Below are 26,055 nucleotides of genomic sequence, written 5' to 3' on the forward strand. Positions count from 1 at the left end.
TCGCTAACAAATTTCGACTTCGAAGTTCACACGTTTTCCATTAGTGAAATAAGAAATTACAAACTTAATTAAAAAATGTTAGTAAATTTACATTTTACTTTATAGTAAATACGATAGCATGCTTATTGTAGTTATGTCATAACTCGTTATTTTATAATTTTTTAAATATATCAATTGATAATATTTGCTCTCGACTTTATTTTGACGTTACATTCTTGGACACACCATTAATTTAACAGGTAAGTGTATTAAAGTTTAATAGATAATATAATACAATACGAATTCAATTAGCTTTTTTATTTTAGGTTGAATGCTTTTTTCCGAAAATCTTTTATCATTTAAAAATCAATGTTATCATGTCAGAAATATCTATGGCGTTGAGAATAGGCTATACCAATTACTATGGAAATGTCTTTTCAATTGGACCCAAGACTGAAGACCTTACAATTTTATATCAAGGTGTAAATTATAAATATAAAGCATTAATTTAATAGGTAAGTTTATTAGAGTTTAATGGGTAATTTAATACAATACGATTTCAATTAGCTTTTTTAATTTAGGTTGAATGCTTTTTTACTGAAAATATTTCATCTTTTAAAAACCAATGTTATCATGTAAAATTGGTTTTGAGTATGACATATCAATTGCTATGGAAATGTCTTTCCAATCGGACCCAAGACCTTACAATTATATATCAAGGTGTAAATTATAAGTATAAAACATTTATTTCTAATGTGACATTTTTTCATGTGAATGTATAATATCAACACTAAGCAATTTTAATGAAAAGTGTGTTGTGTTAACTTAAAATAATTACTAATGCATGTATTTGTGTATGTGGGTTGATAATACTCATATACCCGTTTCATTTATTTTTAAAAATATCAGTAATTAATGTATGAATTTCATATTACTACATACAAGGAATCACTTCTTGATTATACCAATATTTATAATAATATGATATAATAATATGTAAGTATATTATTTTTATTTGATTAAACTTATCTAAGGTAGTTCAAATGTCTGCTTTTAGTTTAGCTATTTCTTACAATGATATAACCCATATATTGTGTGTTAAATTTTATATCAAATTTATTAATATACAATAATTCTCTCTTTAAAAAAGTAGTAATTCTATTAATTTGTATTTAATGAATTCAGTAAATCAAGTAAATTATTTTTTTGAACTTGCCTAAGATAATTCTTATAGTTAATTTTATTTATTGAATTTTGATTTTGTTAGATTTGTTTAATTACCAACGATTGTTAAAAGAAAAAAATTTAAATCAGTATCATAGAAGTTGAACAATTTCAAATGTATAGATATTGTTTTTGTTTAATATTTTTGATTGACTATTTTCAAAATAGTAACATTTGTAATTTTTAAATTTATTGTTGTATTAATAATTAGTTTATGAACATTTTATTAGTTAAATACTTATATTATCAGACAAAAGATTATTATTGTTCTTTAAATGTTATACTATACTATATATTTGTCGTTGAAATTTATCAATACAATTGTTTTACTATGTGTTATCAATGTTCAAATTTTGTAAAGTACACAGTAAAAATTAATAAAAATTGTTTTTTAACTCTTTAAAGTAGGAAAATTATCGCATACGCATTACAGCAAATATTCTTTTAACCATTATTTGCATCATTAAAGGTAAACAAATTTTATTTTTAACAACTATGCATTATAAGTTAGTATAATTGATTTTATAATTATTTGTATTTATACATAAATATAGTATACATGTAGTTATGTGTATGAAATCAGACAAACTTGTCGCGTACAAATTCCATAAAATTTAAATCCTTAAAAATGTGTTTTATTACAGAATAATTGTTAAATTTAGATACTACAATTTAGCTAAGACTATTTTTGATTTAATATTGCCACTTTTACATGATCTTAGTAAAACGTACCCGTTATAATAGTTTAATAATGTCAATACTTTAATTTGTATAGTAAACAAGGAAATATCAAATAATGGTTTTCTTTTTAAACAACTAAAATCTATTAAGCTTTTAATTTTCTAGATATTAAATAGTGAAGAAAATAATAAAAATAAGAAAATACTGATTATACATAAAATCAAAATAAGCAGATTCAACTGTAAAAGAATTAACTTTTCAATTTGAAATTTTTGAAACAGACATTTTATTATAAAGGCTTTAGAATCACTATTATTATAACATTATACACCTTATAAGTTATAATAATAATTAGTAAGTACTAATAAAAAGATTAGAAACATATAAACTATTTAATTTAATAGTTATTAATAAAATAAAAAAGACAAGTTCTGATAATTTAATGTTTGCGTGACACAAACCCTAACTTTATTTCTGAAGTTTGAGTATCACTGTGTGATTTTGTGTAATTGAGTCACAAACTATTGATCCATATTTTTATTAATGGGATCTTGATAGGAAATAACTTGACTTAAAAAAAAATGAAATATCAATGATGTTGAAAAATTTACCGTTACAGAAAAATCAAATCTTTTTGCCAACAGGATGGGGAAAACAGAAAAAAAAGTAAAAGTACTTTGAATCACAGTTTGGAACTACCGGCTTAAATTAAGTCGATAATACGATTTCAAACTTAACTGTGATTTTGTTGTAGGTTCCTAAAACACTGTTTACAAACATCTAGTCTTTAGACAACTTAATCAATTAAACACAGTCCACTTTATTGCATTATTTTTATTAATAAAGTTGTTTATATAATAAAAAAAAGTTAGTTATAAATGTAAAATAAGCAACATTTTAAATATTTACTGTAGAATTAAAATTGTAAGCAAATTAAATCCAAAATTCTTTATTTAGTGTAAATTGTTTAAAACAATTATTTGAGCACAGAACATATTTTGAATAAAGTGAACATAACTAAACTAATAATAGTAACGCTTCGCGACGCTTGTCCATTCAATGTATGCACTTATGAGATTGTAAGCCAAATTTTAAAGCTATTGTTTACTACCTATAAAAACTAAAAATTATAATTTTCAAATAGCATAATAATGATCTGTTGTACTGTGCTGTTACTTGTTGAATGTAGAACATAGATAGTAGAAAAATATGATAACTAATGATAATAATATTTTGTATTATCATCATAGCAGCAGTTATCAACCTACTTGTAACACGGTTTTTGATTGTTGTGGTTAAATAGCCATTCGTTAGCTGCTGTCAATATAGGTCTGTCAACCTATCTGTCATGACAGTGTGTTAGAAAAGTCGGTAATCTATAAATATGAAACGCTGGTCAAACAAAATATCACAAAACATTTTATTGTTTGGTTATCTGTGTACTCATCTATCGGACAATGCGATCATAAATAAGTATTTTATTGGCTCCCGGTCTTTGGAAAACCAAAGAAATAAAACAATATTTAAGAGAAAATGTAATATCTTTACAAAGTCATAGCTAACGACTAGATGGATAAAAATTAATAATTCAAACGATAACATATTTTAAAAATTTTTTGCCTACAAATTTATGGAATTAAAAACATATGTTGCCATTTGAAAACGTGAACTTAGACCCTTTTTATCGTATAAGGGATGAAAATACAAATTTTCGAAGCATTGAAAAATGTAGTAAAACTTATACCTAAAAGAATAGGAAAAAATGTTTTTTCAAAATATTCATATTTTCCGAGAAAATGAGTGTCTTACGTTAGTTGGATCACCCTGTATTTAGTGAATAAAATGACTTTTAATTAAAATAAATTTGTATTTACTGTATCAAGTAATTTTTCATTGGTAGGTACTACTAACAATATTTCATATAAATTGCTTTCTTGTCCTAAGCAACGTACGGTATAAAACGGTCAACAAAAATGAACTTGAGTTTGCTCTAAATGCTCATTTTCTCATTAAATCTAGGTTAAAATCTAATTATGGGATTGGTGATTCATCTATTGAATCTGTCAGAATAACTATGGACCTCGGAGGTTTTCCCCTACGACCTCTGGTTTACTACAGATAATAACTTTATAAGTAATAAAGCATCTGAAGTATTAAAGTTTTTAAAAACTAATTAGGTTTTAATGATCCAATTGTTTTGACAACACGCTGTATTAATCTTTTGTTTAGTCTATTTTAGAATTTGGTTATGTATACTGTAGTCAAACCCAAGTCAGGTCAATAACTATAATTCATAAAATCCAATCCAAAATAAATTTCTCTCAGTTTAGGTGTCATGTAGAATGTATTTTCCGTCAGTAGTTGACAGAAGAAGTGGGTGCGATTCCGTTTTTATTGACAAACTACAATATATGCCTATCCTTCGAATAGAAGCAATTCTCCAGAATTGCTTGGTTAACTTAATTTTACTTATTGTTAATTTAATATTGCTTAAGTTCTATTTATTGTAAATGTGTTCATTTAAATAAACAACTAAGCTAGGTTAGGAGATTTTTGAAATGTTAACACATTTCGAGTAGATTCGGGGGAGGGGGGGGGGCTACATCAAAATCCGACCAAACCCAAAACAGGGACAACCCTAGTAGTATTTTTTGTCATAAACGAAAAACTTGACGTAACGTAACCTTTTAGAAAGATTGATTTTTTTTTTTTTTTATCACATTCTTGTCTAAATTTTGTGTTTTCGTTTGTCGTGTCGGGACGTTCATTCTTTGGTGTCGACTTTGGCTTTCTTTTTCAACACGCGTTTGACCTTCTTCGCCGATCTAAACAAACCCAATGTCGGCTTAACGTTTAACGGGCCACAGCTGTGTATACTACAAGACCCTTGTCGATATACTTACCCGTTGACGGCATTTGCCGTCTTCGCCTTGGCTTTGGCTTTGACCTTGACCGGCGACGAGGTTGGTTGGCCGTCTTCTTGGATCGGCTGTAACACTCGCTTGGTGGCAACAGTGTTTTTGGTCTTATTGCGGGTTTCCAGTGTTCCAGTGTTAACAGCGACGGCGTTCTTTATCATAAGGGCGTTTTGTTCCTTTCGACTGCTTGTCTTGTTCACCAAGGAGGTCGTCAGTTGCTCTTTTGGACCAATTGCCGCCTGTGAAATCGTCTCTTCTTTCAACACCTCCATTCGTTCGATTAATTTCTTTTTTAACACCCCTCGTTTCCGAGGTTTGTCCGACTTCCCAGACACTTGGCTCCCTTCGGTCGGTCTTCTGTTCGTATGGTTGTTGTTGTTCTGTTTGGCGGCCGACTCGATTTGGCTCTGCAGCCCGCGCTGAACCTTCACTGCAATGTTTTTAGTGGTTTTGCTCATTACGTCGACAGAATTTAGCTACTAAGTTATTTTGATTAATACTAATAAAAAAGCTTGTAGGTGAAATACGGTTTTTATTCTTATCAATATCAATAAATAACTAAGGTTACATGTTACTAAGGTTTACCGTACAGCTTAAATTGTAGCCAATGATCACCGAAGTATAAGTAGGTACTTTTGTTTTCACATAAATGACAAACTAGGTTCACGTTTCGCTGATTCCAACAAAGACGGACTGGACCACAGCTAACTGTCTTTTTTTTTTTTATAAATCGACCATAGTTAAGATAAAATATTCCTAGCAGTTCCAGACCGAAACCAAGCAATCGTTTCAGTCACGCTAAGGCAGCAAACCTAACACCAAGCTGACTCACTAGCAAACTACCAAGTGAGTAGGTACAACTATAATGTTTTATTGATATTATTATGACCTAAACGGTGAATTCCAACACAATTGTAATATTTTCAACCAACATACACTACATTTTGCCATAATACAATTACTAAATATTTTGTGTTATCTAAGAATAAAACATCATACATGCAACAGTATTAAAGAAGGTTTGTCAGCTTCTTCAACATTATGTAACTTATTGACATGTCTTGAAAGCCCAACGCTGCTTTCGTGTAATGATTCTTGATCGTCTTCATATTTTGATAAAGAAGTTTTGTATGATGTAAAAATAAAAATTAAAGATGAAGTAACGTAACACGTTTAAAAATTGTAATATGTTTTACGTTACAAATTTCGTTCTGAAATTTAAAAACCAATTTATCTAACGTTAAATCATAGAGATGTGTGTACCTATTTATGTACATATATTATATTATGCTATTTATTTCTGGCTAGAATTAACAAAACATGAAAATACAAAATTATCTACTAATTTGTATTTTTCAATGACTACTACTTATAAATTATCATCAACAAAATTAAATTAACATATAGCAAATTTTGGAACTATTAAAATTTCTTTTAAAAAATGGCATCTGAACAGTTAGTATATTATGCTAAGTTCGTGCTATGTACGTACAATGCAAGCTAACTATATCTTGTTTTCATTTTAGAAATAAAGCGACTGGATTTGTTCCCGTTTTATATCATTTTCGCGTCCAACCAAAGACCACCGGTAAAACGTATGCACTCCAGCAACCTTTCGCTACACTATGGGATAATCTAATAACAGTGCTTTGGTCGGTGTACGGCAAAGGGTCAAAAAATATACAAATAGGTAATCTTTTATGGACATTGTTTTCCACTTGACAATATGAAAATCCTTGTATTCGATTTCCGTTGGCAGGTATAACTCAGCTACAGTGGGCTTTAGAGTTCATGAAGTGTATGAAAGTGGATTACGGTTATCCAGAGAGTATAGAGAAAATCGTCAACGAACTCGAAGATCAGTTAATAGCACTCTATGCAAAAGTAGGGCAGAAACTACACGAAATAAAAGAAAAAAAAGCTCAGGAAGAAAAAGCACGGAAGGAAAACGAGGAAAATAACGGCGCCAGTAAGTCATGAATTTATTATTGAACTACACCTATATATATCACAAGTATCACCCAGAATCCAAATAATACCCCAAACAACGCGAGGACCCTGAAATTAGAATGCCTAAGCGCTAATCTTAGCTGGCTCGTATAAGGACTTCCTAATTCTTGTTTAAGAATCTTATTTAGACAACAAAAAAATCCTTTAAGATCTCATGTATTATTATTAAGGGTCGTATGAAATCGACTAAAAGAGTTCAATCAAATGTTGGATTAGTATAATATAATGCTGCTTTATAATCTCCAATACCTTTATTTCTATCTTTTCAGTGCCCATTTCATCGGAAATGCAATATGTTTTTTTAATAATTTTATTTTGTTTAAAAAAATATATTTAATTTAAGTAGTGACTTATAACACCAGCCACCAATAGATTAAACAATAGCATTACTTATAACAGCCCATTAAAATAGGGCTCAAGGTATAGAAATATCAAGACTAAATTTGGATATTTCCACTTTCTATGATTGGTTCTGCTTATGCCGTTTATACGTCGTACCTACGACCGAAATGTAATTAATGAAATAGGTAGTAAGAAAGGATGAAATGCTGGTAAAAAAATAAAACTTCCCATAAAGGTTCCCCATTATTGTTATACAAATAAATATGTATTTAAGTTTTATTTTTAAAATAAGATTTTAACAAAATTTTCTTATATAATAAAGTATAAACACTTAATAAATATGGCACTCCCTTAAGATGAAACAATACGTTTATTTTTGCAGACCAAGAAGAAGAGGCGACTGACGAGTATATTTCTTATAACGAAAAGGACATAATGGGCAAATTAGAAGGCATGAAAATGCCATTGGATCCAGAAACGGGCGAAATTAAGTATTTGACGACATTAAATGCATTGGGCAAACGAAAATCAAAACTTGACGAATGCAACGACAAGAAAGATTCGAAAAGTAAAACATCAGTAAACTATTTATTTTTGCGAAAAAATCTTGCAATGCTGATTTTTGTTGATTTTAGATTCTCTAAGCAAGGATTACATGATTGGGGCGTTGAAAAAAGTGTTGGCTAAGCCAGCGGACGATGCCAAAAATGAAGTCGAAGAGTACGAAATAATATATTATAATTTATTTATTTTAAGTAATTAAATCACTGTAAACAAATTTGTTTTCAGGTTGATAAAGCAATTGGAGGTAACTTCAGGGAGGAAATCGAAATAACTTTTTATGTATGTACACGTGGTGAAATGGTTTAATGGTGTACACAAAATACAACAAAACCGATATTTGTGATAAAATACCAAATGTTAGCTTGATATTTTCTGTGAAATCTGGTTTGTAATATATTATCACTGTGGAAATTTTTTTTACTCATACTTTACCAAGTAAGACACGTTGGTTAGTAACAAAGTATTTTTTAAGCGGGTACTGGACTCAACATGTCTTTCTTCGACATCTCTACCCAAATATTGCCCGCTTTCTAAAGGGTTGTTGTGATCACCAATAGTAATACAAAGTGACGGTGTACAACTATGGTTTAGATTATTATCATTCAATCAATCATTGTTCTTTCTTTTTTCCTTTATAAAGTTGCATGCATACAATTTAAATACAGCTTGTATAATGTATTTATTTTTCTCAACTCAAAAGTTGGTAAACATTTTTTTGTTATCTCTATTGACACTTTTTTATTAAAAAAAAAACACGATTATAAACAAGATTTATAAATTATAAAGTTAATTATATTTATTTTGAATATTAATGTGCCCTGTGGTGTTTTGTCCAAAAAGCATTTCCAGTTAAGTTTGTGATAAGATAAATTGATAATTTTCTTAACTTTAATATCAATTCCGAGTAGGCTAGTTCTGGTTATTCTATTATTATTCGAACTTAAACCACGGCTTCTAGTGAAAAGTAGAACAAGAATGAACAAATTTAGACAAAAGAAAATACATATAATTTAAACTTATCATCCCATTTTGCTCAAACACCACACAGTTGTCGCCAATCAAAATGTATGCATTTATAAATGCATTTTTCTCTTTAAATTAATGACGAATGCATTGTTTGTGTTGCACATGAAAAGGGAATAGGGAATGGAAATTTATTTCTCAAGGGCTGGCTTTTACTTGACTTATTTAAGAATACTGTATCTACTGATTCATACCGGGATGGGCGGTCAAATATTATACCGCATCTGAAACTTAAGTCTGCGACCGTCTACTCGATTATTTTTTAAAAGGAATGTTTCAAACACTGCTTAAAGGCTATCGTACAATAATTTCGAGTCCCCTCGACAACCGTTTGTCGACCATTGGTAACGCGCATGTGCAAAAAACTGTGACTAAACAAAGAGCGCTGCAGTCTGCTGGAACCCCACACTTAAACGGCAGACTCCGGCTGTACATGATTGTGTAACGCTAATGGTTGGCAGCACTTTTTTAACCGATCGATAAAATCAAGCGCAACAGCCGGTGCTAGCCATTGTATGTATACAATACACGCGAGTAGTGTCGCAGAGTAGACAGAAAGTCGCCGGTGTCGACTGGCCTTTTTTTTTTTTAGTTATTTCTTCAAACTTGTCCCAAGCCACTTTGAACTTCCCACCAGAGGGATATGTCTTACGATAATTGGAATGGTTACTTCTACCACAATGAAAATCAGGTAATAAATTGAGACACTTATTAGAACAACGGCCAATGAGGTTTTTTTTTTGCAAAATGAGTTTTTCTTTATAAAAATGTAATAAGTAAACATAATTTCAAGGGCCTAATAAGTGTTATATTATAAACCTAAGTACAACTGTGATTAAAAAAGTCTTACAAAGTGAAATATTGTGATAAATGTCTTTAAGTGTTGTAATATTCTCAAAGTTCATACTGTTTTCTATAATATGACACTTTTATTTTCAAGCATGTTAATATAATATTGTGCATTATATATTGGATAAAAATTATACATTTATGTTAATATTTTATAAATTAAATCAACCCTATGAATGATAATAAATTAAGCAAAGTTATAAAGTTTTCATTAAAAAAAAATGTACCTAAAAAAATTGATTTTTGTGTCTCTTGAAAAAACCTAAAATTTGAAATTTGGCCCTTGTTCTAATAAACGTCACTAAATTACTAACATACTAAGCAGGTAGAAAAGAAACAAAATTACGGTATGCTTACTTTTATAGGTGGTACAAATAGAAAATGCGACGATTCTATCGCAATGTGATGACAAACAAAATGCGCCGCTATCGTTAAAAAGTAACTCGATTGAGTGGACACATGCCAGTTATATGTCCAACCTACAGAATGAAGTAGCCCTGGAGAAAGAATATGCTTTATTTCTAGTAAAATAAATAGAATCACATTTGCCAAATATTATATTTTATAAATACTGTTTTTAAATTAATTTTCAGGAGGAAATTGGGAAGATTAATCGTATTGATAAAAATAATTATGAATATGCTTCATTTATAGTAAATTAAACTAAATCAAATTTGCTAAATATTATATTTTATTAATACCATTTTTTAATTAATACTCAGGAGGAAATTGGAAACATTAATTGTATTGAAAAAAATGATTGTAACGCATATGTAACATATGCTCGCGAATCATTCATCTGTACCGATTCATTAATCATCTGTAACGATAACACGGTATGTAAATTATACAATAATAAAATTAATCCAATAGTCTAATTAATGCATAAAACAATTCTGGTACTAAAATATTTTAAAAAATACAAATTTTAAATTATTGTTATTTAACAAATGCAAAATTATACTATTATCAAGTATTAAGATATATTTTATTGTTAATATGAAGAATTAGTCATATACTAGATGCTCTATTAACATGTTATGTTTTTAATGAAAAATAGTCGAGTTGTTGTGAGGTTGAAGATATGGATATCTCATCAGATGATGAAAGTTCAAATTCAGTAACAATTATAAACAACAATAACATTGATTATTCAAACAAAAACAAAGAAATTGAGGTACGTTTATGAAAAATCATGTAATTTAAAAAAATGTATGACTATATGTTACACACAATTTACAATTATCAAGTATGAAAATATATTTTGTTGTCATATGTTAAGTAATCATATACTAGATGCTCTATTAACAAGTTATGTTTTTAATGAAAAATAGTCGAGTTGTGGTGAGATTGACACTATGGTAATCCCATCAGATGATGAAAGTTCAAATTCAGTAACAATTATAAACAACAATAACATTGATTATTCAAACAAAAACAAAGAAATTGAGGTAAGTTTATGAAAAATCATGTAATTTAAAAAAATGTATGACTATATGTTACACACAATTTACAATTATCAAGTATGAAAATATATTTTGTTGTCATATGTTAAGTAATCATATACTAGATGCTCTATTAACAAGTTATGTTTTTAATGAAAAATAGTCGAGTTGTGGTGAGATTGACACTATGGTAATCCCATCAGATGATGAAAGTTCAAATTCAGTAACAATTATAAACAACAATAACATTGATTATTCAAACAAAAACAAAGAAATTGAGGTAAGTTCATGAAAAATCATGTAATTTTAAAAAATGTATCATAATATCTTACACACAATTGTACTATTATCAAGTATGAAAATATATTTTGGTAATATGTTAAGTAGTTATACACTAGATGCTCTTTTAATAACATTTATAAATTAAATTTCAGGAAGAATTTGGAAACATTAATGGTATTGAAAAAAATTATTTTAATGCATATGGAACATATACTCGTGAATCATTTATCTGTACCGATTCATTAATCATCTGTAACGATAATACGGTATGTAAATAATTTACAAACGTATACAATAATTAAATTAATCCAATAGTCTATTTAATGCATAAAACATTTCTAGAACTAAAATATTTTTAAAAATACAAATTTTAAATTATTGTTATTTAACAAATGCAAAATTATACTATTATCAAGTATGAAAATATATTTTGTTGTCATTATGTAGAAGTAGTCATATACTAGATGCTCTATTAACAAGTTATGTTTTTAATGAAAAATAGCCGAGTTGTGGTGAGATTAAAAAACCTATGGTAATTCCATCAGATGATAAAAGTTCAAATTCAGTAACAATTATAAACAACAATAACAATTATTCAAACAAAATCAAAGAAATTGAGGTACGTTTATGAAAATCATTAAATTTAAAAAAAATGTATGATAATATGTTACACACAATTTACAATTATCAAGTATGAAAATATATTTTGTTAATATGATATATTATACTAGATGCTCTATTAATAACATTTTTAAATTAATTTTCAGGAGGAATTTGAACACATTAATCGTATTCAAAAAAATGATTTTAACGTATATGGAACATATGCTCGCGAATCATTCATCTGTACCGATTCATTAATCATCTGTAACGATAACACGGTATGTAAATTATACAATAATAAAACTAATCCAATAGTCTAATTGATGCATAAAACAATTCTGGTACTAAAATATTTTAAAAAATACAAATTTTAAATTATTGTTATTTAACAAATGCAAAATTATACTATTATCAAGTATTAAGATATATTTTATTGTTAATATGAAGAATTAGTCATATACTAGGTGCTCTATTAACATGTTATGTTTTTAATGAAAAATAGTCGAGTTGTTGTGAGGTCGAAGATATGGATATCTCATCAGATGATGAAAGTTCAAATTCAGTAACAATTATAAACAACAATAACATTGATTATTCAAACAAAAACAAAGAAATTGAGGTACGTTTATGAAAAATCATGTAATTTAAAAAAATGTATGATAATATGTTACACTCATGAAAGTATATAGTATATGTATATATATATATATATATATATATATATAAAAAAAACACTTAATTTTTTCGGTTTAAGTGTTAATACTTGCAAACAAATCATAGTAAGATATTCTAGAAACCAGCCACCACCAATTTAATTACCATAACCATCTCAATCCATTATAGTCAATACCAAACTATCTTAAAGAAAATAATATGGAAACTATTAACGTTAAACACTTTGAAAGTGATTGTGTTAATGGACTCTATTTCACCTAATGCTGTCCTAATGTCCTGGTTTATCAATTTCAATTATTCATTGCGTTCCATTACTAAATTTTTAATATATTCTTTATATTTAATGAATAAAATAAGCTTGTATTTAAACAATAAAACAAATTAAATACCTAGTTAATATTTAAACACATTGATTAAGTACAGGATGAACTAGACAATCTTCTAGGTATGAAATGCCAAGCCCCATTCAAATATGGGTTTAGTCGCACAATATTATGTAACGCAGTTATCATATCTTTCACTTTGGAAACCACGACATTTCCAATGTCATTAGATAATGTTCTGGTAGGTAAATGTATTGAAAATGTGGAATATGAATTTATATAAGTGAATTGTTATTTTTTAAATATTTGTGCAGGTGACTGTATTGTTTTTGAACCCTACCAGCAATCCAATGGTGCCTTGTAGGTACTGGGCAGGCAATAAATGCATGTATTCCGATCAGGATTGTGAGTTTTCGCACGGCACCCAAATACCATTGACTAGTATTGCCAATTACATGTGTGTATTCTAGAAATAAATGTAAATTATAATTAATTAATATAAATACACTTACAGAGAGCCCAATTATGAACATTTAAGAAGAGGTAGTCTTGTATTGGCAAATACATTCAAAAACTGTCTCTGGTCTAAAGCGGTTGTATTGGACATCGAGTATGGAACATCAATTAACAACGGAACTTGTGTCGTTCGGTATAGTACCAATGGTTTAGGGGTGGCTAAGGTTCCGATGCATGATATATATCCATGGGTCAACAAATATGGTATGTATTCACATAAATAATAATCTAACCTACCTAATCTCATAATAAACTATAATTTTGTCTAAATAAGAATTTGTGGACTACAACAACATGGGGAAAATATTCGGTCGTAAAGAGACAAAACTAGGGTCCGAGGAGTCCTTAGGCGACTGGGAAAAATACACTAAGGTATACATTTTTTTTTGTATAAACAGTATCTCTCTTTCTCTCTCTCAAAAAGAAAAAAAATAATGCAAATTTAATTTTGCTTCAGCAATTTAACTAGTTGTTGGAACAATTTTTTTTAAAATTATATATTTCTAATCCACGATTTTGTTTGAAATAAAGGGCATCGGTTCAAAAATAATGGCCAAAATGGGTTACATAAAAGGAACCGGATTGGGAAAAAACAATGAAGGTCGAGTAAAACCTGTTGTGGCGACCGTTTTACCAAAAAGACAGTCTTTAGGTAAATTGATTACCATATTACAATATTCTGTTACACTCATGTAAACAGTTTAACCTTTTTAGACCCAACTTTTTACTGTTTGTTTGAGATACTTAAAACTAAGTTTTTCCTTTATTCGTGTTATCAAAACTAGACACCATAATATCGATTTTTAGAGAAATTGAAGAGCAACTTTAAAAACACTACAAAAAATTGATACGAATATTTTCTAACAAATAAAAAAATGTATTTATAAATAATTTAATAGAATAATTATTTTACAAATAGTTTGAAACAAAAAAAAACAAATAACAAATGATTAAATAAAAGATAATTTTTTATTATCTTAAATTATTAAAAAATTTTTGAAAAAATATTTATTTATGTGCCTATTTTTTTTTTACTAGATTATTGCATAGCTGTTGAAAATAAAAATCATCGCACGTATCTTCAAAAAAAGCCGAAGAAATTAATATGTTTTGAAAGAAGTGTAGAATAGTCAAGTCATATAATTTCAAGTTAAGTATACGATCCAATATTAATGTATTGTCGTCAATTCAAAAATTGTTTTAAGCTTGTAAGTGCCAAAAACGACCTTATTACATTTAGCCATTTTATTAAGTATAAAACTTTGGAAAAAAAAGTATGTATATAATATAATTAAAATAAATCATTTTTAAGTGTTATCTTAAAGCAATAATCATTATATTTAATAGTTTGTTTTTAAGGTCTATTTATCTAACTCCAAATTTTATGCTAAACTCACTGAGAGTATCTAATGTGCTTAACTAGGTATTTAAATAGGGACAAGTAGTTAATGCATTTTAATAAAACCATTGGTCTTCCTCTCATAGTACAATATTCATTTGTGATTTGTATCGTACCTGCAGTGCTTGAAACGAACGGATTTATAGGAGCTCAACTCGTTCTCGAATGTTCCAATTATTGTAACATATCTGAAAATAAAGATCTTTTTTAGTGTAAAAGAACTTAACTGAATTTTTGTATTAATATTTTGTCGAGCGTAGACACTTTATTTATTAGTTTTTGTTGTATACGAATAGAAAAAGAATTTCCTTACATTTACTTAAAAACTATATGTGCAATTTACTACTGAAAAAAAATCATGCTTGAGATAGAATGAAAACTTTTTCTTTAAAACAGATTAAAATATGTCTTAGACATGGATAAATGTAACTTTATAGTTTATATTTAATTTAAAAAAAACCTTGTAAAACAATTACCCAGCTATCACTGTTAGGAACTAGTTCAGTTCTTCAAGCTAGTAACAAAAACTGAACTACGTTCTCGTTTTAAAAGATTATATTGTATTACTTTTTTATTTATATTAAAATAAGGGAATAATTTTTTTTTCAATTAAATTCTAATAAGCAATAAAAAATATGTTTTAATTGTTAATTTGATCTCATTATTATCTAATTACAAATTTTGTAACTTTGTGTTGTGATAAAAAAAATATATGTTATAAAAAAAACTTACTTGTATTCTGTTTAAAAATGTTTAAATAATTTGTTCTTAAAAAAAAGTAATGTTTTTTTTATAAATGAACTTAAAACACCCTTGTTAAAGTTTTGAAAATCATGAACCAAAAATTAAATTGTTCTTTAAGTAAAACTGAAAAAATAGAAATTAGTGTCGGTGGAGTCTGAAAGACTGCATAAAGTTTTTTATTACGATTATGAAGTAATAAAAACAAATTTGTAAAGTAAATAACACCTCATAACTGTATAACCACTACCTTTTCAACTTTTTATTTAAATATTAAGTAAACATAAACTATTTTGTTAATAACATAATATTTCAAAATTGGCTAGAAAAAAAAATTATTTTTTTTTACAAGATTGTTATAGAAATAAAAAGTAGCAAACTATAATTATAAATACGTGTTAAAGTATTTATTTACTTTCCAGAACACACTTTTTTTAATGCTAAATTACAGTGTTTTCTTTTAAACGGATTATATTGATTCACCGATTAAATTTTAGCAATAACAGTAAGCAAAGTTTAGTGTTTACTAAATACGATGTGATGGATATAGGGAACACTGGCCGGTGAAGGCAAATTTAATTTGTTTTTTTGTAGTAGTGTATGTCAATAAAATATGGGTCGTTAAAATCAACAATAATGTAAAAACCACAATAATTTATTTGATAAAAAAAAATAGTGACTAGTATGGTAAACTTGTTACTATGTTATGACGGTACCTTGTTAATTGTGTTTTGTGTGTTATGATATTCAAAGTGGCTTCGATGTACATTTTTACGGATCAGTAATAATTGCTGCGTACTCATATCACTTTCAGTCTATTTCGTCATTAGGCTGTCCTAAAATAATACAAAATAGTGAAAATATAAAATAAATAGGTATTCAATTAAAGAATAAATACAAAACGGCATTCAAACTATACATCGGTTATTTTGTAGCTTTAACATTGTATCATTTAGATATTTTATTGGAAGTCGACAATACAAAACGGAAACGAAAAAAATTATTAAATATTAAATAATAGTACAATCACTACTTCTTATAATATTGTGATAAGTAATTACACTACCAAGGTGGATTTATCCTTGTACACTACATTAGAAAAAACATATTATTTTCAAATGCAGTAAAAGGACGTTATAAATGACGTCACGTGACCACCACCAGACAGCGTCTACCTTTGAGCGGCCTCTACCCGCTAATTTATGAAAAGAAAAAAAAATTATTTTAAAAAAAAACGATACATTTGAATTTTGAGTGAATTAACAGTTGAATAAAAAGTCTGTCACTAAAAGTTATATAGGATAATTTGTTTTTATTTCTAGTCGATTGTTTTCCTTGGAAGTTATACATACAGGAATTGAAAATTACGTCTTGTTAACACAAATACAAAAACTTAATTATTTAATTTTGAAGTCAGCGCAACCGAAACCTTAAAATGATTTCCCCCTTCTCTTTTTTCGTTTATTTTTTTCATGTTCTTACAAAAATATTGTCTTGCGCTTTGCGCCGACTTTAAAATTTTCAAAGTTTCCACTCCTTCTTGGGACTTATGATATTTTTTTTGGTTTGTCAACGTTTATCGGTAGTACTAGGTAAAAGACAAAAGATTATTCCTTAAAAATGTAAAAGATGAACGTTTTTTAATTTTCGACACTTTAAAGTGCCTTTTAGATAAGATTTCTGAGCTATAGACTTATGGATCAGATCTACAGATAACAAAGGTATTAACAAATTACAAATATCATATTGATATGGTTTTTTTTCTTAACTATGTTAAAAGCTATGTTTTTTCTTAGCTTTGAGTATAAAAATTCGTAAGTATCTTCTAATTCCAGATTTATCGAACAATTTACTATAGTTTATTCATTTAAATAAAGGTTGATTTGTTTAATAATTATTAATATGTAAATTTTATTATGACAACATATGTCGTGTTCAACAACGGTTAATGGCAATTGTAACAAATCAAATATTTTTGTAATGGTACCAAGTTAAAGTTTCAAAGATTACGGCTCATCTTTTTGTATCATAGATAAGTATATAAAATAGATCGGCAACTCCTATGTAAAAAATAGTAATATCAAAGGAAGGACACTGATAAAAATTAGCACGGTAATGATACTTATCACACAAAAACGTGCCGGCCATTTTCTAAATATGCCATAAAAAATTATATCTATACATTATTATTTTTAGTTGTATATCATAGATATCATTTATTATAATTATAGCAAAATTGGAACATGGACATTACTAACATGGCCTGTTTACATTGTTAAGTGACCCTTCTGCTTTAAACAATTTTGTGGTAATATTAAAAAAGGTTAACGCTCTGACAACTAAATGAGTTTTTATAAAAATTGTGATTAAACATTTTTTGTTTATGACGCAATATTTTTCCCCTTGTACTTTAAGACATAGTTTATTTATTTGTATTTTAATTATTACGTACAGTAACACAAAGTGATTTATGAGTTAATTAAATATATAGGTAGTTTAAAAATAAGCAAAGCACCAAAATGTGTTAGTAATTGTTTAAATAATTTCGAAAAGTCCAATTACTAGTTCGATGAGACAATATGGTCGTCTAAAATGAATTGTGTTAAAATATTTTCATATTCTTAAATACAATTTTTATATTTTCGGTAGACCACGTTTTTTTTTTATAACACGTTTTAAATTAATTAACTAGAAATGTAGTTTATAGAAATAGTAATAGTAAAAAAAAACATTTTAAACAATATACTTACTAGAGGCATATAACAATAATAATAATTTATTTATTCATAATGTAAATTATTTTTGAAAACTTAACATATTATTTTTGAGTTAATCTAATAATACTATTTTAATCCCCTTTCGTCGGTTAGGTAATAAATTTTGATCACCACCGAAATATATCCTTTTATAATTAATATCCCACTGAATGATATAAAAGATATCTAAAGACTGAATTTAAGATAATTATAAGTATTGGTTAAAACTGTTTCCAAGGAGATTATATTTAAAAAAAATAAATATTGTTTTATTTAAACCGATTGATAAAAATATATTCTAATATCTATGTTTTTAATTAGTTTTGATGATTTTTTTCAGAATACTAAATAACCTTTTGAACAAAATCAAAAAAACTAATTTCAGTTTTTAAAATATTACATGCATTATCAATTATCATAAGTATAATATGTTGTTATGTTGTTTCTATTATTGTATTCCATAAAAGCCTCTCTGTTTATATACATATAATATGTTATAGAGCAATAATATTTTTTTCAAAAAAAGTACTTTGTTGCTTAAACCGTTTCAATCAAACGTCAAAACAAATTTGCTTAATTATCAACTTGATCTGGGCTCGGAACAAGGTACCCTATTTTTTTAAAATTATATTTTTGTATTAAACACTATTAACACTGCTTATTTTAGATAATTGCTTAAATGATATATATGTTAATATTACTGTATTAAAATTTCTATAGAATAATACCAAAAATTAAAAACAATATCACATATCAGGTTATGGATAATTTACAATAACATTATGATGTTCCTAATAATTAACGTTTAATGATCAATTTCCACCTTATGTTAAACTTGTTTTTTTTTTCATATTCCATTTGATAGCTAAATACTAAATTACTGTACAATAATACATGTATCATTGGTATATTTATTATAGAGCAAACTTATTATTTATTGTAAGTACAGAAAACTTGTTTTAATCATATAATTTTCATTTTTACAGGCCTAGATTAGGTAAAATGGAAACATACTTTTCTCATGAATTTAGTAAAACAACTAGAGATACATGTACTTATAACAATCGAACAAAAAACAGGCTTAATTTTACTGCGTATGAAGGAATACCAGAAAACTTAATGGTCAATGCTTTAGGATGTGTTGTAAGAATATTTTGAATAGTCGTTGATTCTGTTTAAAATAATAAATATTATGTATATATTTAAAACAAACTTTAAAATTTCATTTTTTTTAGTTTTTAGTGTTATTTTTCTCATTTATGAGAAAAAAAGCATGGAGTTATAGTCAATTAGAACAAGCCAACCACGATCATGAAAAGTATTTAAAGATTTATTTGACCATTATTTTTCTAACTAGTTTAAATAGACAATAATACATGTATTAACAGTAAGTGATTTTATTTAGATGGGCTCGAATTTTTTACGGCAGTTCCTCTGAAAGATCAGAGTATTTAGAAGATGGCACTTCTACTACACTTGAGAGAAATCACACACCATTCGATAGTAGAATTTTTGCTTGGTTTGGTTGGTTTTTAACAATTATGTATCTCGAGTAATAATATTTTTTTGTAAAACTATTACATAGATTAATATTTGAAAGGGGTGGCGCCTTTGGGTTTTATACTTTCCAAAAAAAACCTTCATTCTTAGACAGTATTCATTTTAAACTGGCTTAACAGTTCTTTCTATTTGTATTGGTTTCATTGGCGAGGCATCGAGAAATTTTTGAAGTTTTAAGTGTAATAGACTGTAAATTGTCTTAGGGACAAGAAAATCTTACAGAAATGTGGTTACGACGCAGTGCAATATCTTTCATTTCAATGTCACATAATTGTTTTAATGGGTATTATAACTGTGGTGTCGTTAGCAATCGTATTGCCTATAAATTTTGCTGGTGATTTGGAAGGCAACGAGAGCTCCTTCGGACACACTACAGTCAGTAATCTTCATCCGAAGTAAGTGGCGTTAAAATTAAACGATTGCCATTGTTTCTTGTTTTTATTAATAAACATTTAGTTTTGTTTTTAGTTCTCCGTGGCTGTGGGTACACGTGAGTATTGCAATGCTATATCTTCCATTGACTATATTCATTATGAGGAGGTTTTCTGCTAAGCTAAAATTGGAAAACAACGAACACCATTGGTCTCGTACACTAATGATCACTAATATTCCAAGAAACGATTCAGACATGTATGATTTAGCTCAACATTTTAAGTTAGTTGACTTGTAATTTTCAAAAGTAATACAATTGATAATCGGTTTTATTTTTTAATTATTTTTTAGAGAAGCATACCCAGAATTTGAAGTTGAGAGTATTAAATTGGCTTACGACGTTAACAAAGCAAACGAATTACAACGGTTTAGGTTAATGTCATGATTTATTTGTTCTTCACATTTTAAAACGTTTTACTTGTGTTTAACAGGAATGCTGCTAGTCAAGCCAAACAGTACTGCGATTATCATTTAAAAACAGTGGGTGAGCGTTTGATGATTCAGCCACACATTTGTGGCTACATATTTATTTGTTGTGGACTTCGCACTTCTCACAATTTGGATGCTCTTGAATATTATTCTCAAGAAGAAAGTCGTTTGGACGCTGAGGTACTATGAACCCTTTCAGTCCCCGACATTGTTCTGTTCGTTTAAGACACTTGAAAGTTGAAACCACTTTTTATTTAATCAGCGTTATCAAATCAGGTCGCACATAGAATTTTAGAGCAATTTAATTCAACTTAAAAAACTGATTTGATAATAAAATATCGACACTGCTGAAAATCAATAAAATCATTTTTTGTGGGAAATTTAAATTCTGTGTGCTTTAGTGTTGGTAAATTGATCACGCATTACAACGGATTAACACGCCTTATCAAGTAGTCAAAACTAGCAGGACTATTTTGGTAAAATTAAGAAGTCGATGACTAAAAGTCACTTTACACGTCCATCTCAACATCCTAATTTAAACTTTCTACATATTCCTTTCATATCTTTTAGTTGTTGTTAATTTCCAACACACACTCAAATACTGAAGTCATTCAGTTTAACATTAGGTATATTTTCCCGCAGTTAGAAGAAGAAAAACAATCTGCTCTTAAACGTCCTATGGGTATAGCATTTGTTACGATGACCACATTACGTTCAGCCCGAAAGATTTATCAAGATCATGTAAATAAAATTACTATATTCGAACGTCCTAGGCCACCGACCAGCTCTGTCTCAGACCTTCTTCAGCCGCACAAATGGGTCGTCAAGTTTGCTCCATCGCCAGACGATATTATTTGGTATTTTGACACACATTGGCTGTTTTTAAAATTCTATTTGCTTAATTTTACTATATTTCAGGGAAAATCTAACTGAAACCTATCACAATCGTTATTGTAAAATCATATTGACGAATGCGTTCTTGTTGGGAACTTTATTCTTTCTGACCACTCCTGTGATTATACTGAACCTTTTGGACTCACTGATACTCAGAGAATTTCAAAAACATGTAACTCATCAATTATATACCTTGTTATTTTTAGTTTAAAACATTTTTTACGACCTTGGGTTGTATTGGTTGGCTATTGCTATTTGTTCTCAGACCCCAATTCTATCAGAGTTCATGCCAACGTTGTTGCTTTTGACCGTCACTGCACTTTTGCCCGCTTTGGTCATACGATCTGACGATTGGCTTAGACATTGGACAAGATCCAAAAGGAACCATTCAATAATGCGCAAAACGTTTGTGTTTCTTTTGTTTATGGGTTTAATCTTACCGTCTTTGGGATTAACAAGGTAATGTGTGTGCATTCGGAGATACTATGTAAATATTTTCTAACACCGTAAAAAACAAAATGTCCAGTGCTCATGCATTATTAGAGTTAGCACTTCAAACTGGAATGGAAACGTACCGTTGGCGGTGTGTGTTTATGCCCGATAAAGGTGCGTTTTTTGTCAATTATGTCATCACTTCAGCTTTAATAGGAACGAGCTTGGAACTCATACGTTTTCCAGAACTGTTTATGTACGGTCTTCGACTATCCACTGCAAGGTGAACGCATTATTATATTAGCATTCGTTATATTTCATTTTTTTTTCTTATTTAACCTAAACAATACGACTGTATATGTCCATCACTCAAAAGTATGTTTTATAACTAGTACGTACACTACAATGTTATAATATTACTTAAAATCTTTAATTATTTGTAACTGGTTTAAATTACTTTTGTTAGTCTCATTTGTTTTAAACACGTCAGTACTTTCCCAACCAAATAATTCCAAAATCCTATAATGATTGGACCGCAGTCACCAGAGTGACAAAAAATAATCCATTTTAATATTTTAATCAGCCGTAACTTTGAAGTTTAAACTAATCATATATTTAACTAGCAGTTTTCATGAACTTATTTGTTAACATTTTAATATTTATGACAGTTTCACCTTAACGCTGTTACTCCAAGATAAATTCATAAGCGATTTATACTAGCACGACCTCTTTTAATGAACAGCGACATAATATTATTATCCTTTTAACATGATTTATAGTTTCTTTTTATATGATAATTAATAACCGAATAACAACAACACTTATACACTTCCGCATTTTCATAGTCTACTGACTAAAATGTAATTATGTAGGTAGTTTTTTTTTTTTTTTGCTATTAATTATGTTATCGATATTAAAAATATGTGTTTTAGGTCAAAAGCGGAATCGCACAGTGCTAGAAAGTTAGTTCTTTCTGAATTTTCTTTTGGCGTACAATACGCTTGGATGTTGCTGATATTTACCATTGTAACAGTGTATAGCGTTTCGTGCCCACTTATCACACCGTTCGGTAAGAAGCCGTCATCAGTCAAGACGGTTTGTGTTCTCTAAATTATTGTATTTGAAAGCACCGCGGTTGCGTTTTGCAGGTCTTATGTACATGGTGACCAAACACTTTGTCGATCGTTACAACATTTACTATGCGTTTGGAAAATCGAAAATCAGTAAAAATATACACCGTACGGCCATCAATTGTGTAATGGTGGCCATAGTGCTGTTGCAAGTTAGTTTTACATCGTTGTCGATGCTTCGTTACGGGCTGCATGACATCACGTGGTTCGCGTTGATCGGTCTGATCATTACACTGGCGTTTACACTGTCCCAATGTTTCTACAATCACTGTTCCTCGTGGAGTCCTATACGTTACCAGGTAAACCAGGAAAGCTGTACTTTTGACTCTTCCGCAACAATTGCGGATTTGGTGCGGTCGAATTTATCATTTTCATGTAGTTGAATCAGTTATTTGTACCTAAATCTTTACCTAATTAGTCACCGAGGACGTTGATTCTAACTCGTCCAAATGTCAGTGCTGCGTCGTCTTTGGAATTAGCCGTTTGCAATGCCCAAACCCATGTAGTTGTTTCTTAGGAAACGCGAGGCATGCCAGCATAGGCGTAACTATGGGAGTGCTAAGGGGACTTTAGTACCCCCCCCCCTCCCCACTCAAAATTAGCACTCTCAGAATGTATAAATCAACTGATAGAAATGTCATATTTTTGAAAATTTATCGTACTTAAAATTTTTTTCGGGTTTCCCTTAAAGAAACTTCATTTACTACAAAAAATTGTTATATATACTAGACCGCGCTAGATCTAATTTTTAGTTTCAAGTACTAAAACGACCCCTACAAACCCGAAATAAAGAAAAAGTATAAGCTACTATACAGAGATGTTAAATATAGTTTTTTGGATTTCACTATACGCATCCGTAGTAATTTAATTTAAGAATATCACACACAAGTTTGGAAGTAATTCGATTATTTTTCAAAAAGTGTTAAGATAGTGTTAAGATGAAAAATGTGCACTTTTTTATGGCGTTTGTTTTAGTTTTCAAGCGGAAGGGGTAAATTTAATTTTTATTTTAAGCTTTATTATGTACCTTTAGATACAACATAGGGTAAAAAAAAGATAAGACATCATTGTAAAAATAACATACTTTCAGCTTCGCATCGAAATTTAAATAAAAAATGTAAATTGACATGGTACTGACAAGGGTTTGAAAAATATCCACCTCGCTAATGAGCCACCCTATATATTGTAAAATCGAAAACTTAATTTTAACACACGTTATGTATACAGGTTAGACTTCCACATAGAGATCAAGCTAATCAGTCCACACTTAGCCATATCGCACATGCGGTAGAGTACATTCCCGAAGTGCTGCGACAAACTTTACTAACTACCGTGGCCAACATAAGTACACTGCCGTTGACTCCAAACGATTCTAGTAGCACGTTAGAAGATTTGGAAATTGAGATTAAGAACACCGTACGCCATCATCAATGTTTTTCGAACGGTCAGTCACAAAGTTATGTGTCAGTTTAGGTTATAAGGCCTGGTGACTTAGCAATGGCGGCGACTTTGGTGGAATAGTGTCAGGACCAGGAAGAACTTACAATTAGTAAAAAGTGTATGGCAAAATGGCACTGCTATCTACCGCCGGTTTTACTGATCAAATTAAAAACGGCCAATTGATGGCATAGCAAATGTTTGTTTGAGCGACAAAATATTTACATACCTTATTATTATATTAAAATATTAATTTTTTACTCTCAATATAGTACTAACATGATACTTTATAAATTGCGTTTTAAAAAGTTTATTTACTACATCAAACTTGTTTTTATATTTATACAAAATCGTTTCAAATAAAGTTTTTCTCTATAACTATTTCTGATCTTACGAACCACAAAGCAATCGGTTAAGTAGTTTAGAAGTTATCATGGAATCAGACCAAAAAAAACACTTAATTAATCGCTGAACCTATTCATCTCCATATCGGTACTAAAACTCTAAAAATTATATACAGATTGTCTCTCAGGGACATTGTTATTTTTTAATTTCACAAAAATGTCAGTAACGAGTTTTGGTAAAACCTGAGCAAAATGTATAGACTACCGAGTATACTAATGTATATAAAGTTCAATTAAAAAGTATATTATATTAAAGGATGCCCTTCTATACAATAAATAGTACACTTTTCGTTATTAGCTAACACCGTTTGGATACTACTATTGAGTATATATTGTATATTGTGTATTATATTAATTATGTACATTACTTATGTATATTGTATACTCAATGATACTACCTATTTATTTTTGTTTATTTATTGGTCCTAATTGAATTTAGTGACACTCTTAAGATCATAAACACCATAAAACGCCATTTTTATAAATGACACCGTTTGTCCGTAAATTGGACCATAAAACTGTGCATGAACAAATGTAAAACCAAATTATCTGCTCGAGTATAGTCAAAATCTCAATAAAATAAGGGTTGGAGACATTGTTGAAAAAAGTAAAAGAGCTCGTCCCTTTGAAACTTTCAACAATGTCGCTCTCTTAAGGGATGGAGATTTCAAAATTATAATATTTTATATTATGTTGACCTACTTTTTGCGCCCGAAGCGTCTTGTCCTGCCGCTTTGAGCTTTGGGGAAAAGTCGATATTACAGTGCGACCAACACAATAAGTGTTGTAGCACCACGACGGTGACGCGCGGCAACACTGTCGATGGCGTATGATCGAGCGTTACCAGTATGCTATCCGCCAATGGCTACCGCCGTTGTCGGGCGGCCGTGTAATTCTAACGGAGGAAACGCAGCGGCCATTTTGTGAAAACTGTCGACATTAAAAAGCTTCTGACTTATATGTTTTATATTGCCATGGCCTACCGTAGGCGGCGCCACTGTAGTAAT

The 26,055-nt window shown here is 29.0% G+C and overlaps 4 protein-coding genes and 1 long non-coding RNA gene across 5 annotated transcripts; 4 read left to right on the top strand and 1 right to left on the bottom strand.

Moving 5' to 3' along the window:
* The first annotated feature begins 6,243 nt into the window (after positions 1-6,243).
* On the top strand, positions 6,244-7,989 carry LOC126837198 (uncharacterized). The gene is made up of 6 exons (XM_050571021.1): positions 6,244-6,257; positions 6,329-6,492; positions 6,562-6,771; positions 7,543-7,722; positions 7,790-7,874; positions 7,944-7,989. The coding sequence occupies exons 1-6, from the start codon at positions 6,244-6,246 to the stop codon at positions 7,987-7,989; spliced, it is 699 nt and encodes a 232-aa protein (XP_050426978.1).
* Positions 7,990-10,362: 2,373 nt separating this feature from the next.
* Positions 10,363-11,563, top strand: LOC126837199 (transmembrane protein DDB_G0273707/DDB_G0273361-like). The gene is made up of 5 exons (XM_050571022.1): positions 10,363-10,426; positions 10,651-10,767; positions 10,925-11,041; positions 11,199-11,315; positions 11,474-11,563. Exons 2-5 carry the CDS (start codon positions 10,675-10,677, stop codon positions 11,561-11,563), a joined length of 417 nt encoding a protein of 138 aa, XP_050426979.1. The 5' UTR covers positions 10,363-10,426; positions 10,651-10,674.
* Positions 11,564-13,025: 1,462 nt separating this feature from the next.
* LOC126837200 (zinc finger CCCH-type with G patch domain-containing protein-like) lies at positions 13,026-14,139 on the top strand. Its single transcript, XM_050571023.1, has 5 exons — positions 13,026-13,159; positions 13,233-13,359; positions 13,709-13,806; positions 13,966-14,086; positions 14,135-14,139. Exons 1-5 carry the CDS (start codon positions 13,043-13,045, stop codon positions 14,137-14,139), a joined length of 468 nt encoding a protein of 155 aa, XP_050426980.1. The 5' UTR covers positions 13,026-13,042.
* A 376-nt stretch (positions 14,140-14,515) lies between these two features.
* On the bottom strand, positions 14,516-16,650 carry LOC126836738 (uncharacterized). The gene is made up of 3 exons (XR_007685378.1): positions 16,494-16,650; positions 16,291-16,410; positions 14,516-15,021 (listed from the first exon to the last, which is right to left on the bottom strand). It is a non-coding gene; the product is annotated as an uncharacterized LOC126836738 (long non-coding RNA).
* A 2,682-nt stretch (positions 16,651-19,332) lies between these two features.
* Positions 19,333-24,680, top strand: LOC126837201 (calcium permeable stress-gated cation channel 1-like). The gene is made up of 14 exons (XM_050571024.1): positions 19,333-19,473; positions 19,566-19,648; positions 19,736-19,882; positions 20,094-20,285; positions 20,359-20,544; positions 20,614-20,694; positions 20,754-20,931; positions 21,394-21,608; positions 21,670-21,817; positions 21,911-22,104; positions 22,172-22,360; positions 23,010-23,146; positions 23,226-23,506; positions 24,435-24,680. The coding sequence occupies exons 1-14, from the start codon at positions 19,333-19,335 to the stop codon at positions 24,678-24,680; spliced, it is 2,418 nt and encodes an 805-aa protein (XP_050426981.1).
* Positions 24,681-26,055: the final 1,375 nt, after the last annotated feature.

This window comes from Adelges cooleyi, unplaced genomic scaffold, assembly GCF_023614345.1.
Source record: "Adelges cooleyi isolate 19-005CV unplaced genomic scaffold, UGA_ACOO_1.1 ACOO_flye_CR_arks_rails_tigmint_CR_PRNA_247, whole genome shotgun sequence".
In the NCBI taxonomy this organism is placed as follows: Eukaryota; Metazoa; Arthropoda; class Insecta; order Hemiptera; family Adelgidae; genus Adelges; species Adelges cooleyi.